This window comes from Simochromis diagramma, unplaced genomic scaffold (assembly GCF_900408965.1).
Source record: "Simochromis diagramma unplaced genomic scaffold, fSimDia1.1 OVJJ01000421.1, whole genome shotgun sequence".
NCBI classification, from domain to species: Eukaryota; Metazoa; Chordata; class Actinopteri; order Cichliformes; family Cichlidae; genus Simochromis; species Simochromis diagramma.
The window spans coordinates 9630256-9647911 of NW_024387250.1; the positions used below are offsets into that span (position 1 = coordinate 9630256).

Genomic DNA, 17656 nt, shown 5'->3' on the forward strand with positions numbered 1-17656 from the left:
ACAAAGACATCTAAGCTCTGACATCAACATTATTGTTCCGATCTATTCAGATGTAAAATAAAAAAAATGATGTAGCAATTGAAGAGATGACACTGGAGGAAAAAAGAAAGTATTTAATTAAATCCAAAAGAGAAAAAAAAACAAAAATGAATGTCACGCTATAGAAAAAACTGAAATATTTCTAGTATCAAGGATGTGACATCTTTACAGATGAAAAACAAGAATATCAAGCCCGTGGGAGCGCCACAGTTGACAAATAACACTCAGCTAAACAAATGCATGTGCGAGCATGAGAAGAGTCAGGGAAAGAAACCCCTATTGAGTTATTTGCCAAACATAAATACAGCATTGTGCAAAGGTTCTAGGCCACCCTCCCATTATTTCATATTTATTTCACTTTAAAATAATGGAAAAATAAGTGCACTGATATATTAAAACATCTGCAAACATACATGGATATAAAGTATGCAAGGCAAAACGTTTGTATACTTCTAACGAGCTTGAATGTCAGCATTCTTCAGTGTAGCCTGAACTTTTTAATGCAACTTTCTTATAATTTCTTTACGTAGTCTTCAGGAACAGCTCTCCAGGCTTCTTAAAGGACATTCAAAGCCCTTCTTTGGATGCTGGATGCTTTTTGTTCTGTTCTCTGTTGAGGTGATCCCTCACTGCTTCAATAATGCTAAGGTCTGGGTTCTGGGGAGCCCAATCTATGATTGAAAGTGTTTCACAGTGGGTTTTTCTATCCAGGTGCTTTTGCAGGGTTAGGTTAAACAACTGGACTGAAAATGAATGAAAAAGCAGCCAATTTCCAAAGATATACTTTGAAAGACCTCCGGAAACCCTGGGGAGAAATTGCTGTATATTGCAAAATATAAAGAAATGAGGGGTGGCTTGAGACTTTTGCACAGAACCGTAAAAGCTACCTACTTAATATATTGTTCTTTGTGCTACTTTGCATCTGATTTTTATGTGTAGTAAAAAACAATAATCCAAAATCAGAGTTCTGTCTGAATGTAGAGAAATTCAGAAAACTTCAAAGTAAAAAGGATGAGTGGAATGGCAAAAACACAAAAACAAAAGGCGGTCCTGTTTGGAAACCAGATTATAAAATTACCTGGTGACCTGATTAACGAGACGTGTTTGGAGTAGCAAATCTCTGTCTGGCAGCAGACTGTCACAGATGAGGTTCTGATTGGACCGCACCGCCACACCATGGCACACACACAGAGAACAAAGCACCTCCAGCACCTGGAACACAACCTGTCAGCTCTTCATGTGGCAATAGCTCAATAAGCAAATGGAAATGATCCGACATCAGGAAACAGATTGGAAACTGTTATTATAGCTGTTAAAAGTGAAACACTATGTCTATGTTACTAGACTGGTGAGAAATGTGGAATTTGCTTAAGCCTCATAAGGACAAATTCTGAGAGAAAACTAGGATAATAACAAAGGACTTTTTGTATTTATTTTTAATTAATGCAGACATGCCACTGTAGCCAAAAAGCTTAATAATGAAATTACTGGCCATTCGGCATCACTTATTATCCATGCACTTTACTTCAATCTTATTTTTATATTGAATACACACAAAAGCCTTCTAAACACTACCCTGTGGTTGCATCCAAGCTTGTCCAGAAATGAGATGACAGACTGAATGTGTTGTTCCTTGATGGCATTGAGAGCTTCAGGGCTTTCCACAAGGACGCAGTGAAGAACTTCCAGGACTCCTGTAAATATAACTGCCCGTTATTGTGTGGATGATAACCTGCATTTACCTCTATGCTTCTATATTATTAGGTATAAATCCCAGACAACACACGATAACCAATGTCAAATATAATATAAATATATACTGTAAAATTTCAATCCACAATGGCTGATGAAGAAAACAAAGCAAATCCAACCAACCAGAAGAGGCCTCCTGCCGTTCTAGCCTGCTAATCAGCCAGTCCAGCGAACCCGAGAAATTAGCACAATTTGCACAGTTTCCCCGGAGCAGAGCAGCTTAAGAGGAAAAAACCAAAAAAAACCAAAAATATTAACAAAAATATTAACAGACGATAAGATAATAAGAAGAACCTTAAAAGATTAGGAGATATTTGTGGTATCTTCAAAAAATAAGTATGGTGCCATCTATACTACTCTCACCCAACAGCTCATAGAAATGGTTGACGATGGTCTCCCACTCCTCTCCTGTGTCACTCTGAACAGCCTCAGCAAAATGAGAAGCACTACTATACTGGTGTAGACGGTCAATACAATCTAAGACCAAATCTATCACACCCTGAGAAGAAAGGGAGGCACAGTTAGGGAAGCGTGAGGCATAGCACATGTAGGACTCATTCACACTTATCGATTTACCTCTTTTTGAAACATGTTCTGTCGATTCTTTAGCGCCGCCATGCTGTTCTGTTTAGCTTCATGGCCTAGCCCCTCCAGTGGAGGCTGGAAATAGATGATCAGATCCTGCAGACTGCGTGTCACTGTCTCCACTGGCAGGCTGACAGAGGGGATATTTACCTCTTGGTTAAAACCATCAAGTTTCCTAAAGAAAAAAAAAAAAAAAAGTTTGTTTTTAGACTCTACCTACAAGTCTGCCAAATTGTCTTGTATTATAATTGCTGCTACTATCACCAGCCAAACTTGTTTTATTCTCGATCGATGGCGTAAAGACAGAAGGCGTTATACTAGCCTATGAATTTATTTTATTTTTTACAAATAAAAGACTCAAAATTTAAAAAGCCAAATGTGAGACAGACAGACAGTATCTGAGCCCCAAGTATTCTCATCCTCCAGATTTCTTGTAATTATGACATGGCAATTCAAAATTATCAGATAAGGTAAAAAACAGAGCGTTTGCATTAGTTCCAGCAGCCCACAAAGTCAAGCTCAGCTGCAATCACTGCAGATCATCTGATCTCAGTGTCAGCCCACATCAGCTGATACCCATCTACACAGCTAACTTGTTGTGTCATAGAGGGCATGCTATTTAAGCTTCTTGAATCTGCCCAGCTCCTTCCTTGACGCTGTATCTGAGTTGACTGCTTTGTTTAGTTCTGGAGGGTCTTGCTGCTGCTCTTCCCACCTCCAGCTTTTCATGTGCGCATACACAAGGGTGGGGAGGTCCTATCAGAGCCACAATGCCAAGACGATAACATCACTGGTCTTCTGATTGTATGTATATATCATAAACATATCTTCAAAGCGAATGCTGTAAACCCACGCTCAGTCGGACATGTAGTGTGACATTTAGCATTAAGCCAGCACTGCAGCTGTAAAAAACTGTCGCTAAGTTATTCACAAATGACTGAAGGTCTTAATCCAGCATCCTGTACCTTACAAAGCGAGTGAAGAGGAGAACAGCACTCCGTATTAGTCTGGCAGTATGAGATTCTTCCCTCTGAGAACGACACAGTGTCAGCCCGTCGTCCATATGCCCTTCACTGTGCAAAATTGCCTGAAAACACATCATTTGCAATTATATCCAACAGATTCTTTTGCCAGATTCTTTAGTCCAACACTGTTGGTTAACTGCCAGTTATTGTCTTATTATAGTAATACTGAGTATACAAGTTCACCTTTCGCTGAGCTCCACCCATATGGGACTTGGCATCAGCAGCTTGGTATGTTAGCCAGAGCCCAGAGGCTACATGTTGAAGAAAACAAATGGAATCTCCATATTTGATCTCTGGGATTCCCATCCCATCAACATCAGTCTTTGTGTTGGTGTCAAGCTTCTCCTAAACACAAAAAAAGGCATTAAATATTCTTATTTTTCTAACTTTTCTCTTTTAATAAACACAAAAAAACTCAAACAAATGACATTACAGTCTATATCTCTAAAGACTCAGAACACCACTGAAATGTCCAGTGTATTTCTCATATCCCCCCTCACCTTTGATGATCGAAAGCAGAAGGAGGTTGTATTGATGTCAGCTTTGTCCCGATCAACCAGCTGCAAACCTTTCTCCTCTGTGAGACCCAGGTATCTTCCAGTAGTAACGTGGCACAGTCTAAATGGCTGGCCCCAGCATGTATGCCTACCACTCCAACTGGAAAACATCAAGAGAGGAAACCAAGCACTCCACAACATTTAGTTATTCCTCATAACTGTCAAAATCCCTATTAGCATGCAGGGGACATGGGAAACTAAGTTCTGGGCCAATGACATCAAGTATGACTCTAGCAATTGTGCACACTCTTTCAGGCAAAAACAGAAATTCTGTGGCTGGTGGTGACCTGGTGCAATACGTACAACATTACCTGTCTTTAAACTGGTATTTTCTAGTAACAACATTAGAACTACAGAGCTCGAATAGAATAGCGCTTAAAAGCAACATATTTATTGATACTCAAAGTGAGCGGACGCCACATTCCCTGTACACTTACACAACTCGCAGAATCTCCAGCCTCCAGAGAGACCGGGCATGACCGGAGACTGATCCAAGCTCATAATGCATTATCCTAGATTAAGAAAACAGACATAGTCAGAGGAGTAAAGGACGTTTCTGCGAGCTGACTTGGGAGGAGACTGGTCTTTTCGACTAACCTTTGAAGCTCCTCTCCATGCTCTGTAGAGGGAACAGTCAGACATGCGTCACTATGGCTGTGGAGTAGCCGAAGTGTTTCACCCCCCTTCAGGTATCCTAGAGTCAGCAAGAAAAAAAAACATTTATTGCTTTGAAGTGGTTAGTAAAACATGCAACATTTCACAGAAGTAGCACAAAAGGTAATCTATATAACTGTAGTAAAAGCTCTAGCGACTGTTAACCTTAAGTTTGAATATTTGCAGCTTCTTTTTGACTGATCTTAAACAGAATTTTATAAAGAAACACAGACATCACATGTTATTTAAACCCCTTCACACTAACATGTGGTCAAAGAGGTGAAGTGGTGAGTAAGACAGGCCTTGGGCTGCAAAACAATATATAACCATTAGGGAGACAGCAGGAACATTAGCACAGAGCAAAAACACACACACACACACAGATACACGCACACACCACATAAGTGACCCTACATCCAGGGAAGACATCAGTGGTGATAGAGTCATTTCAATGCTATAGATAAATTCCCCTCCAGTCATGTGAAGAATTCTCTCCAGGAAAGAGGAGTCTTATAACCCAAGACTTGCCACAAAAGAGAAGACTTCAAAAGGGCAAAAACAGAGGGCTCACCACAAGGTGCAAAACAAGTCTCGAGATCAGAAAGGGAAAAAAAGATTTGCCACAAACACCCAAAAACATTTAGAGCAATGCTTGACCACCATTATTTGGATAAGTGATCAACCTGAAGTATGACGAGGGGAAAAGGGAATGTAAAAGCTGGAGAAGAAACATACAATATCCTCATTAAAATTCTGTGAAGCCAGTGTTATGCATGGGCAAAAAAAGGCACCAAGACCAACTAACAAACAAAAAGTGTCTAAAATATAGACTGTTTTTTCCTTTTTTTTTAATTAGCAAAAAACCTGAAAACAACAACAACACAGAAATCCAATTCTTCTGTCATTCCCATGGTTTCAGACTTGAGAAAGTATTAAAACTACACACTTGATTTATTATGGTTTTAATTTGTTGAATCTGCTCTCTGAAATTCTGAGCCTGTGTATGAAAATGGTTAATGTTAAAATTAAAGCTGAAAGTACATATTCATTTTATGTTATTTCAGTGTAACTGCTTTAAATTGAATACTTGTGGAAAACCTCTGGAATCCATCTAAACTGCATCAGCACTGAACTAACTTTATATTTTGCACACAATTAATAATAGTTCAAAAGCCCATAGCATCTTTATGAACTAGCATTTGGTCCCCTCAATTTATTAAAATACAGCTTTGATGTATTATTTATTACCAACATATTAATATTATCTGCAGTGCAGAAACTGAAAGAGCTGTATTTGTTGGGAGCAAAAGAATCAGGTGGATTATCTAAATTGAGAAAGGAGCTACTTTGCAACATGTTTAGAAAGCAAAAGGAAACAAAACTTGCCTTGAGCAACGGCGCGTCCAGAGCAGATGGGAGCAACACTCCAGAGGGTCTGCTGGAAGGCTGCATTAACAATCAGACTGTCACTCAAGCTTTTGTTGTCAGATGCAGTGCCGAAGGAAAGGTGCTGGGAAAAAACAAAATGGCATTAAATATATTCTCATCAACAATAAATACAACTTGTCTTTATTTTATATCTGAAGCCATTAAGCTACACAACATATTCGAGACATGAGAAAACTTTTGCCAGGTACTGTGTGAAATAACTCTGAGGTTCACATGCTAACCAGCCTAACCTTCTGATTATGATTCCAACCTCTTGTCAGTCTTGTTGAGGGGCAGGTAGTTAACAAACACTAAATGCAGTCATGGCTGGAGCTCTTGGCAAGCGACCAATGGAGACTAGCCGGCCAACTAGGATTGTTTTTAGCATTAGTAATGGATCGCTGCTCCCTTGCCACCGCTCTTGTCACAATTATGCTTTCCCATACACTACTTACAATGTCCCCTGGCCCACCACCGATAGACCAAACCTGATCCCAGCGGATGAGATCACAGCATGGTGTCATTCCAAAAATATCTGTGCATAGCCATAAAATGGCTGTTAAACATAAAATATATAAAAGTGCAACCCTTTTCTGCTACCTCACTGTCTACAAAATGAACTTTTAACCAGGTTAGTGTGCTTGATATTTAACGTAGTGGAGGCTCACTCAGAGTATATTTTTGCCATTAAGGAAAACTTCAGTTTTGTTCTGACTCACCAAGTATCTCTCTGAAGACACATTCACAAGTATGAGGTCATCACCTACACGCACCTTCTCACCCTCTGACCTCTGTCTGGATGCTGGGTGGACAGTCCACCAACACGCCTCCCCTGAACCACACACAGAATATAAACACAAAGGAAAACAAGCAGTTCACAGACAGCCGATTTAAAAAATATTCTAATTGTAAAACACAATATAGGGTGGGAGCATCGCAAATACCTTAACAAAGAAAGTATTTTAACTGATCGTTCAAATAAATACCTGCTTTGTCCTCTTGCAGGCCAACATCAAAAGCCAGCTTGTCAGTTGAAGACTGAGAGGAAGACAAGCAGCTGAGGTACTGGACGTGAAATAAACAACAGGTAAATAATTCAGTGAACATGCCAAAATATTCTTCACAAAAATAACATCAGTGTGGGAACATGAAGATTTTATTTTCTTTTTATTAAAAGTAAAACAAAAAACATACCATTTATATACACAAATTCTATTTAACCATCCAGATCCACAAATATGCTTCACTAAGTACCCCTATTCAACTGCTTACAAATAAAAAGATCTAATTAATCAATCACAACTTATCAACTCAAAGCATTTAGGAATGGAACATGGTCAGGATGACCTGCTGAAGTTCAAACTGAGCATCAGAATGGGGAGAAAAGCTGATTCAAGCGACTTTAAAAGTGACATGGTTCATTATGCCATACAGAAATCTCAGTATTTCAGAAATTGTTAATATTCGGAGATTTTCCTGAACAGCTATTTTTTAGGGTTTATGGAGAATGGTCTGAAAACGAGTGAGCAGCATTTCTCTGGACAAAAATGCCAAAGATCAGAGGAGATCAGAAGCCAGACTGCTTCGAGCTGACAGGAAGGCAACAACGCCTCAAATAACCACTCCTTACGACCAATGAATGCAGAAGAGCGTTTCAGAACGCACAATAGCAGATGAAGCAGATGAACAGCAGCAGAAGAACAAATCCAAGTGCTACTTCTGTCGGCTTAAACAGGAAAACTGAAGACACAGTTTGCACAGGCTCACCAAAGTCAGACAACAGAAGACTGGAAATTGGAGATTTTTGCCTGGTCTCATAAGTGCAACATTCAAATAGTAGCACAAGAATTTGGCATAAAGAACATGAAAGCATGAATCAGTCCCGCCTGTATCAATAGTTGAGGCTGCTGTGGGGGTGTAATGGTGTGACATGTACTTTCTTGGAACATTTTGGGCCCCTTAGTGACATCTGAGCATCATTTACAAACCACAGCCTGCCTGACTGTTCTTACTGACCATGTCCATCCCATTAGGACGACAGTGTACCCATCTTCTGACAGCTGCTTCCAGCAGGATAATGCTCCATGTCACAAAGCTCAGATCATCTCAAACTGCTTTCTTGAACATGAGAATGAGTCCAGTGTACTCAAAAGGCCTCCAACGCCACAAGAACACAATCCAAAAGAACACCTTAGGATGTGGTGGAACAGGAAATTCCCATTATGGCTGTGCAGCAGCTGTGTGATGCTATCATGTAAACATGCCATCTATCCATGCCATGAAGAATTAACCCTGTAAAGCTTGAACCATGAAATAATTGTCAGAAGATGATATTTTTTTTTTAAACTACAGGGTTTAAATGAACCTTGAAATTAAAACAAAAAAATACGTTTTATAATTTTTGCTATATCTAGCATTTTGTGTCAGATGTATTATTGTGTAATTTATTCAGTTTTTTGAAAGAAAAAAATATATATATACACACACACACACACATTTAAACACACACATACATATATACACACACACACATATCTATTTATATATATATATATATATATATATATATATATATATATATATATATATATATATATATATATATATATATATATATATATATATATATATATATATATATATATATATATAAATACAAAACAAATCTCCCTGACGTCCCGGGGCTAGCGATTTTTTCCAGTCGGGCTACCAAAATCTATCTCTTCCCTGCCCGTCGGGCTATTGTAGGAAGGAAAAATATATGTCAATGCTTTTGCATTCTTTCAGAAATGTAGCTGGGTAATTATGTCATTGGCATCGGTGAGCCACTGTCAATATGTGACATATTGAAGTCGCGTTTGAATTTGCGCTTGTTTTTTTGCTTTCACTTTGCAATCGTGCGAACTGTGTATAGAGAGCGACAGTACTGATCTGTGAGTGATGATAATTTGTGCACCAATTCCTCTGACATCGTCTTATTAATCGTTAGCTTACTATGCAAACATGACAAGTGAAATCTCCCGCAGCTTAAACATGTGAGAGGTTGATCGCGCAGAGAATCGCTGAGCTTATGTGAGTGCCTGTGTAAAAGCAGCAGGATATATATTTTAGTTCTGCTGAGCCAAATAAGACAGGTCAGGGTGAAGAAGTGACAGCCAAAGAAAAGCTTACCACAAAACGGAGAAGTTATGACAAATCAGACTATAAGGCAAAAAGAAAGTGCAGCTTTATGGTTTCATGGACAAAAGAATTTCTCTGGCTGCAATATGATGAGCTATATAACCAGGGCTGCACATAAGTGGTCCGCAGGTGTGCATTCGCTGTCAAAATAAAAAACACGCACAAGGGTTAGGGTTAAATTGAAAAACTGTACTTTTGAGTTAAAATATATATTTATAATTTTAATAAATGACAAATTAAAAAGGCATGAACATTTTTTTTGTATCGAAAAAATATCGAACCGTGACACCAAGGTATCCAACCGAACCGAACCGTGAATTTTGTGTATCGTTGCACCCCTAATATATATATACACATACATATATATATATATATATATATATATATACACATATATACATATACATATACATATATACATACATACATAAAAACACCCAGCACGCCCCTGCGGGCGGTTTATCCTTCAAGCTCGGGTCCTCTACCAGAGGCCTGGGAGCTTGAGGGTCCTGCGTAGTATCTTAGCTGTTCCCAGGACTGCGCTCTTCTGGACAGAGATCTCCGATGTTATTCCCGGGATCTGCTGGAGCCACTCGCCTAGCTTGGGAGTCACCGCACCTAGTGCTCCGATTACCACGGGGACCACTGTTACCTTCACCCGTTACACCGAACATCCAAGAATACATTGGGAAGATGGCCCCAACTGACCGAGTGCTCAGTGAATACCTCAGGCAGCAGAAACCCAAGAAAGAGGAGGGAGACGAGGAACCACCATGGAAGGACAGGCCCCTGCACGGTATGTACCACCGGCAGATAGAGGAGGTGGCTGATATCCAGAAATCCTACCAGTGGCTGGACAAAGCTGGACTGAAAGACAGCACAGAGGCACTAATCATGGCAGCACAAGAACAAGCTCTGAGCACAAGATCCATAGAGGCTGGGGTCTATCACACCAGGCAAGACCCCAGGTGCAGGCTGTGTAAAGATGCCCCAGAGACAATCCAGCACATAACAGCAGGGTGCAAGATGCTAGCAGGCAAGGCATACATGGAACGCCATAACCAAGTGGCCGGCATAGTGTACAGGAACATCTGTGCCGAGTATAATCTGGAAGTCCCGAGGTCAAAATGGGAGATGCCCCCAAGGGTGGTGGAGAATGACCGAGCTAAGATCCTGTGGGACTTCCAGATACAGACGGACAAAATGGTGGTGGCTAACCAACCGGACATAGTGGTGGTAGACAAACAGAAGAAGACGGCCGTAGTGATCGATGTAGCGGTTCCGAATGACAGCAATATCAGGAAGAAGGAACATGAGAAGCTGGAGAAATACCAAGGGCTCAGAGAAGAGCTCGAGAGGATGTGGAGGGTGAAGGTAACGGTGGTCCCCGTGGTAATCGGAGCACTAGGTGCGGTGACTCCCAAGCTAGGCGAGTGGCTCCAGCAGATCCCGGGAATAACATCGGAGATCTCTGTCCAGAAGAGCGCAGTCCTGGGAACAGCTAAGATACTACGCAGGACCCTCAAGCTCCCAGGCCTCTGGTAGAGGACCCGAGCTTGAAGGATAAACCGCCTGCAGGGGCGTGCTGGGTGTTTTTATATATATATATACGGAGCAATACTGGAAGAGCATATGTGAGAAGGATGCAACCCATAACGGCAATGCTCAGTGGCTAGTGGATCTGAGGGCAGACCACAGCGACCTCCCTGAACAGGGTCCAGTAACCATCACAGTGGCAGATATCCAAGAAAGGGTCTCCAGTATGAAGAGTTGGACAGCACCAGGGCCCGACATGGTTCACGCCTACTGGCTAAAGAAGCTGACTGCACTCCACGAGCGTCTGGCAGCACAAATGAACCAGCTGCTAGTTAACGAGAGACACCCGGAATGGCTAACCGAAGGTCGGACGGTCCTGATCCCCAAGGACCCCAAGAAGGGACCGGTCCCCTCCAACTACCGACCAATAACCTGCCTCAGTACTACATGGAAACTCCTGTCAGGCATCATATCGGCTAAGATGAACAGGCACATGGGTCAATACATGAGCGGGACACAGAAAGGAATTGGCAAGAATACCAGAGGCGCAAAACACCAGCTACTGGTAGACAGAACAGTCAGCCGAGACTGCAAGACCAGACCAGATATATATATATATTAGGGGTGCAACGATACACAAAATTCACGGTTCGGTTCGATACTTTGGTGTCACGGTTCGATATTTTTTCGATACAAAAAAATGTTCATGCATTTTTAATTTGTCATTTATTAAAATTATAAATATATATTTTAACTCAAAAGTACAGTTTTTAAACTTAACCCTAACCCTTGTGCGTGTTTTTTATTTTGACAGAGAATGCGCACCTGCGGACCACTTATGTGCAGCCCTGGTTATTTAGCTCATCATATTGCAGCCACAGAAATTCTTTTGTCCATGAAACCATAAAGCTGCACTTTCTTTTTGCCTTATAGTCTGATTTGTCATAACTTCTCCATTTTGTGGTAAGCTTTTCTTTGGCTGTCACTTCTTCACCCTGACCTGTCTTATTTGGCTCAGCAGAACTGAAATGCTTTTACACGCTCACTCACATAAGCTCAGCGATTCTCTGCGCGATCAACCTCTCACATGTTTAAGCTTGCTGCGGGAGATTTCACTTGTCATGTTTGCATAGTAAGCTAACGATTAATAAGACGATGTCAGAGGAATTGGTGCACAAATTATCATCACTCACAGATCAGTGCTGTCGCTCTCTATACACAGTTCGCACGATTGCAAAGTGAAGCAAAAAAACAAGCGCAAATTCAAACGCGACTTCAATATGTCACATATTGACAGTGGCTCACCGATGCCAATGACATAATTACCCAGCTACATTTCTGAAAGAATGCAAAAGCATTGACATATATTTTTCCTACAATAGCCCGACGGACAGGGAAGAGATAGATTTTGGTAGCCCGACTGAAAAAATCGCTAGCTCCGGGACGTCGGGCTAGCGATATTGCAAGCCCTGTATCTGATTGAGGAATCACTCATCTTTGGAAAAGAGAGTTTATTACAGAGAAATGGCTCTTTCCAAAATAAAAGCTATACTATCCGCTTCTTCTGGGCTATATTCTCAGCAGCATAAGGAGAATCATGTGCTAACAGCTGTCTAAATGGCTCGGCTAAAGTTAGTAGCATGCTTGTTGTTTTTGTCTTTGCACTAGGATGATGTCGGCGTAAATGTGCAGTCATATTCGTTGTGTTCCCACTAGTGCTGTCAGGTTAATCTCGTTGAAATGACCTTAACGCCACAACACGGCAAATCTCCGTTAACGAGCTACCGCCGATCGCTCCGTGCATGGGGCTAGACGGCCAACACATTAACGAGCTAACTGCGCTAACACACTAGTTCACACCAATTGAGCATTGCATGGCACATCCAACATACTGTTTTACTTTAGTCCATGACTCGCTTACCTTCAGGGTCATACGTCACATGAAAACCAAAATAATTCCAAACGCCAGATCTGAATGTTGCAAGGAGAGCTTAACTTCTGTCTCGCTAGCTTGCCCTGCGCTCTTCCTTCTGACTATGCTGTCTGTGTTGAGCGCTCAGTGGATCTGCGCTCGACAGTGCAGCCTAGGCGGAGTAGTCGAACACAGATTCACTGAGCGCTCAACACAGACAGCATCGTCAGAAGGAAAATTGATAAAATAAATTACAAATGTTGTATTGTTCGATACATATGCGTACCGAACCGAAAGCACTGTATCGAACGCTTCAATATCGATATAGATATATATATATATATATATATATATATATATATATATATATATATATATATATATATACATATATATAAGCTAACTCACCATGCCACTGTATGAGTGTAGAAACAATACCGCCTGCCCATATAGAAGGGTGCGATGGCTACCTCCAGCTCCCACCTGTATGTGATTAAAATACACAAAGATCAATTTAAACTTCAGAAAACAGTTAAACAGGAAAAAAGATAAACAAAACATCCTTCCGATGTGTGAACAGTTTGTTTACAAGTTATTTAATTTACGATAACTCTAATGTAAACGATAACTCTAATGTAAAGCTGTTCTAGCTTAACCGTGTTTCTTAGATCAGTGTTTCAAGACTGTGCTATCCATATAAATAAATACAAAACAAATCTCCCTGAAATAATGTCACAGACAAAATCCTTACGCATCCACACTGTGGTTAATAATATCACAAAAATATAAAAACATATACTGACTTTATCATAATATTTCCATTTATACCTCAAAAATAGACATATGTATTGCAAAATGACAATGACAGAAAATCATATGTTTACGGAACAATAAGGAGCCCTGAGTGAGAACATTGAATTTATATAAAGGTTATGGGAGAAATAATAGAGAAGACCTCTGCAGCCAGGTTTTCACTGTGGGCCAACATCTCCTGCAGGGCTCGCACAGAAAGACACTGGGCCAGGACAAAGCCACACACAGACAAGTCTGGTGGAACATTCTGGTAAAGAAAGAAAAGACATTTGAGTTTTTGAGGTAATTTCATGCCTGGCTGTTCCCTTCACAGGCCAACAGTGCAATTAGTGCCAAAGACCATGGCAAATTGGCAATGGGCAGTCCAAACTGGGAAGGAAGGCATGTAAAAATGCTCGAGTTACAAAAACCAATAAGGAACTAAAATTTTAGATACTTAAAAATAAACACAATGTACTGTCCATGTGCAGTGAAATATTTGGAAATTTCAGTCATCTCTCTCTTTGTATGACTGGCAAACTGAGTTGTCTGACAGTAAGGGAGGACTGTGCAGTCACACAGGTAGAGCTCCTTACCTTACAGTTAGAGGTGGGCTCAAGCCGGCAAAGTCTGCTGCCAAATCCTTCAGCAGCAAGACATAGCTTCACATGTTCCTCCTGGGAGGTGAAGGTACTCTGCAAAACCACCTCATCTCCCTGTGCAGAACACATACACACAGATGACAGGTTTCAAGTTAGAGAAGCCCACAGAGCGCATTCACATATTGAGATCCACCAGATTTCACCATGAAAGCTTTTGTTGGATAGGATCAGCTAAAGACCTCCATCACACCAAAATGCCTCTGAAATTTTATCTTGTGAATTAATTAAAAAGAAAGTCAGTGAAGCAGTTTTGGCTTCAGAGAAAAAAATCTTCATCCTCTCATATCATGTAATTCAATTCTCTCAGAGGAGGAAACGTGTTTGGCCACAATGACCGAACATAGAAATTCAGTCCTATTTTGCTTTTTAAATGTTAAAACAACTTTAAACTATGAAATGTGTGAATTTTTAGGTATAGCATCAAAACTGCCCCATTGTGCAGTCCCATTGTAAACACATAAGGAAATCTCAGTCGCTGTCAACATTACCTTATCTGCATTTAAATACCACGTCGGCCAAATTAAGTTTCTCTGTTTATTTGAGGAACTGTTAGGAACGACAGCAGGCGACAGGCCAGTCGCCAATAAAACCAGCACCTCTCTGTACCCAGGCTGCAAACATCCATATTGGGAAGATACTGCACAGTCTGACCCCTGATTTACCCTTCTTTCCACTCTTCATATCTGCAGTACTCTGCAATCAGTCAAACACACTGTCCAATGCAGAGGTACATTAGAGCATTAGAGCAGGACTTGGAGTCTTTTTTTAAGGGACACTTAAATTTCAGATCTAACAGGCTTTCACTTCGAGTGTATTTTCGAATTGAAAATGCTGCAGTTTTGTTTGTCTTCTTAAGGTTTCTTGTATTATTTTTAATAGTGGAATTGGGACCTCTTTGCATATAAAAAATGACTACATTTTTATAACAAATATAACATTGTTGCCATTTCACAAATGTCATATATTTAATCACTGGGTCTATTACAGTGTGTTTTCCCTGTCATCTACTAACTAAATGATAACGAGGAAAGCTCCATCAGGATCCGGGTAGCTTAATACCACGGCTGAACAACTTTGCGGGGGGAAATCCTGCATTTAATATAATAAAGTATGATATCGTAGATGGATCTCGCAAAATGACTTCTCTCCAGTCTATGTGTTGGGCTCAGGATGATGAACATCGCTGGCTTTGTGTGAATGTGTATGTGTCTCAGCCACTCCAGACGCCCTCCACGTGACATGCCCTTATCAGAGGGCAAAGATTACAAGCTGTGAGAGGACAACTTACAGCTGCAGAGCAATAATAGCATCTTGCAGTGAAGATGAGAGAAGCCATTTTTGGCCTCCCTTTGCTGTCACTGTTGTTGCTAAACTATTATCACATTAACATTTTATTATTTATATTTATTCTTGAATAAAATGTAGCAATTTTAATTAAAATGGGATATGATAATCTTTTAACTGATTGGGATATGCATCACTGTTGACACCTGACCTTAAATAAACTATATCAGCTAATCAGTTACTACAGCAATAGACTAAAATCATGTGAGTTGGTTTCTGGTTTTTAATAAGGCTATTAGTCAGCTAGCCCAAAACAGGTGAAATGCTGTTACTATGACGTGCGTATGGAGGCATCTGCGCACAAAACAGTGTCATGGTTACATGACTGCATAATTGCTGCTGACAGAAACCTACATATAACTTTAATTAAACAAATAAATTAATAAAAAAAACACTAATAATGTTTCAAACAAAGCTAAATAGGCTACCCTAAGTGCTACCTTTAGTACAGCTACTTACTAATTATTAAACCTCCGGTGATAACCAATGAAGACCTCTGTTTGACTAAATATTGGCCTGTATGTTTAATTTGTAAGCTGTCTGACTCACCGTCCGTAGAAACTGGAATTCATCGTCGCCTTCTCCACTGTCAGTCATTATTTAAACCTTTATGGCCACATTAAAGAGTGAATGAGCCAGAAGAGGACAGGGACTGGAGAAGCTGGAACATGAAGGTACACGGCCCTGAGTGTGTGGGCGGAGTCTGCAGTTCAACTCCGGCCATCATCATGCCATTTTAGGAAGGAAAAGTTGAAGCTGTTAAAGAAGAAACTCTAAATATAAAAAAAGGAGGATAAAAAGTCTTGAAAAGGCAATTTTCAAAGACATTACAAAGGTACTGGGTATTACACCTAACCTTGTTATCATTGCGTTGGCTGTAGCTTCGCCGTACCAACAAGTGGTGATTTCGATATTCAAAGACCACCTGTTCCGAAAAAAGCGAAACCTACTTACAAGGTTTTTCGCATGGTGTGGAAAAACATAGGACGATGAAGACCAGCTACCAGAAACTGACAATATCTCCCAGACACTTTTGAACGAATTTAAAGATATTATATTTCCAAGAAAACAAAATGAATATTTAGAGCAATCCATCAGGATTGACTCTAAATATTTCTTTAAAATTATTTGGACAGTTTAAGTGTATTAGTTGACATCAAAGTGCCTCTTTAAATTGGCTAACAACAAATGATTCAAACAAGCTAATTTATTTCACATCCAATGAGTCACTTTAAAAATCCCACAACCGGTCGAGGCAGATGGCCGTCCCTCACTGAGCCTGGTTCTGCCGGAGGTTTCTTGCTTTTAAAAGAAAGTTTTTCCTCCCCACTGTCGCTGAGTGCTTGCTCAGAGGGAATTGTCAGATTATTGGGGTTTTATTTTTTTTTGCCAACTAATACACAACTCAGGGCTCGCAAAATCTCTAGCCCGACGTCCAGGGCTGTAGTGATGGGTCGTTCGCGAACGAAATGGCTCTTAGAGCCGGGTCTTTGACGTGAACGACGCGAGCCGGCTCCTTATCGCAAGCCGTCACTTGTTTTTTTTTTTCTTTCTTTCTCTCAGCCTCTCTCTCGCACTTTTTTTCTGCTTCACTCAGCAAGCGAGCCTTGTGCTTTACGCTGGGCAGAGGGGTGGTAATTACACTCAGTAGCACAGGAACAGATCCAGAGGGGGAGAGAGAGAAAGAGAGCCAGGGACAACAACGTCACATTAGAAAGGTATAGTAATTAGTGATGGTAAATTTGATTCTTTTTACTGAATCGAGTGTTAATGAGTCACTCACCAAAGTGAATCGGGTGTTTTGAGTCATTTGATCAGTCAGTTGACCAGAGAGTGCAAAAATTTTACATTTTCACTCAAACTTAATTTGTTTCCCTTTTCATGTAAATCCCACTGCTAAGATGAATGATTAAAAAACAAACAAAAAAAACAACTATTTTATAGAGAACAAAGAGCAAAAACATTTCTAAAATTAAGCAATTTTCTTATCAAAATTGCTTAATAAACATTTATTTTGTTTATTTGTATTTTATTAGTATTTTCCTTAAGTGTGTCAAATATATATTTTCTCATCTAAATGTCCACTGCGCTGTGAGCCAGGGGGCAGTAATGACCATGGCTCAGGGGGTTGGAAATCGCATCTGTAACCGGAAGGTCGCCGGTTCGATCCCCGGGCTCTCTATCCTGGTC

General features: G+C 40.4%; 1 protein-coding gene across 5 annotated transcripts in view; it reads right to left on the reverse strand.

Annotated features, from left to right (window-relative positions):
- The window catches only part of ryr2b (ryanodine receptor 2b (cardiac)), an 81404-nt gene extending 64486 nt beyond the window's left edge, over positions 1–16918 (reverse strand). For 2 of the 5 annotated variants that reach the window (XM_040001632.1, XM_040001627.1), the window contains exons 1-17: positions 16016–16918; positions 14057–14176; positions 13624–13728; positions 13077–13151; positions 7027–7105; positions 6760–6872; positions 5999–6122; positions 4556–4652; positions 4396–4470; positions 3902–4058; positions 3585–3746; positions 3342–3463; positions 2368–2551; positions 2155–2290; positions 1915–2010; positions 1615–1733; positions 1118–1251 (exon numbers count right to left, since the gene is read on the reverse strand). In XM_040001632.1, coding sequence (XP_039857566.1) covers positions 1118–1251; positions 1615–1733; positions 1915–2010; positions 2155–2290; positions 2368–2551; positions 3342–3463; positions 3585–3746; positions 3902–4058; positions 4396–4470; positions 4556–4652; positions 5999–6122; positions 6760–6872; positions 7027–7105; positions 13077–13151; positions 13624–13728; positions 14057–14176; positions 16016–16063 — 1946 coding nt within the window. In that variant the 5' untranslated portion in view covers positions 16064–16918. The remainder of the gene's footprint in view (positions 1–1117; positions 1252–1614; positions 1734–1914; positions 2011–2154; positions 2291–2367; positions 2552–3341; positions 3464–3584; positions 3747–3901; positions 4059–4395; positions 4471–4555; positions 4653–5998; positions 6123–6759; positions 6873–7026; positions 7106–13076; positions 13152–13623; positions 13729–14056; positions 14177–16015) is intronic. The other 3 variants (XM_040001630.1, XM_040001629.1, XM_040001628.1) reach the window with 2 other exon arrangements.
- Positions 16919–17656: the final 738 nt, after the last annotated feature.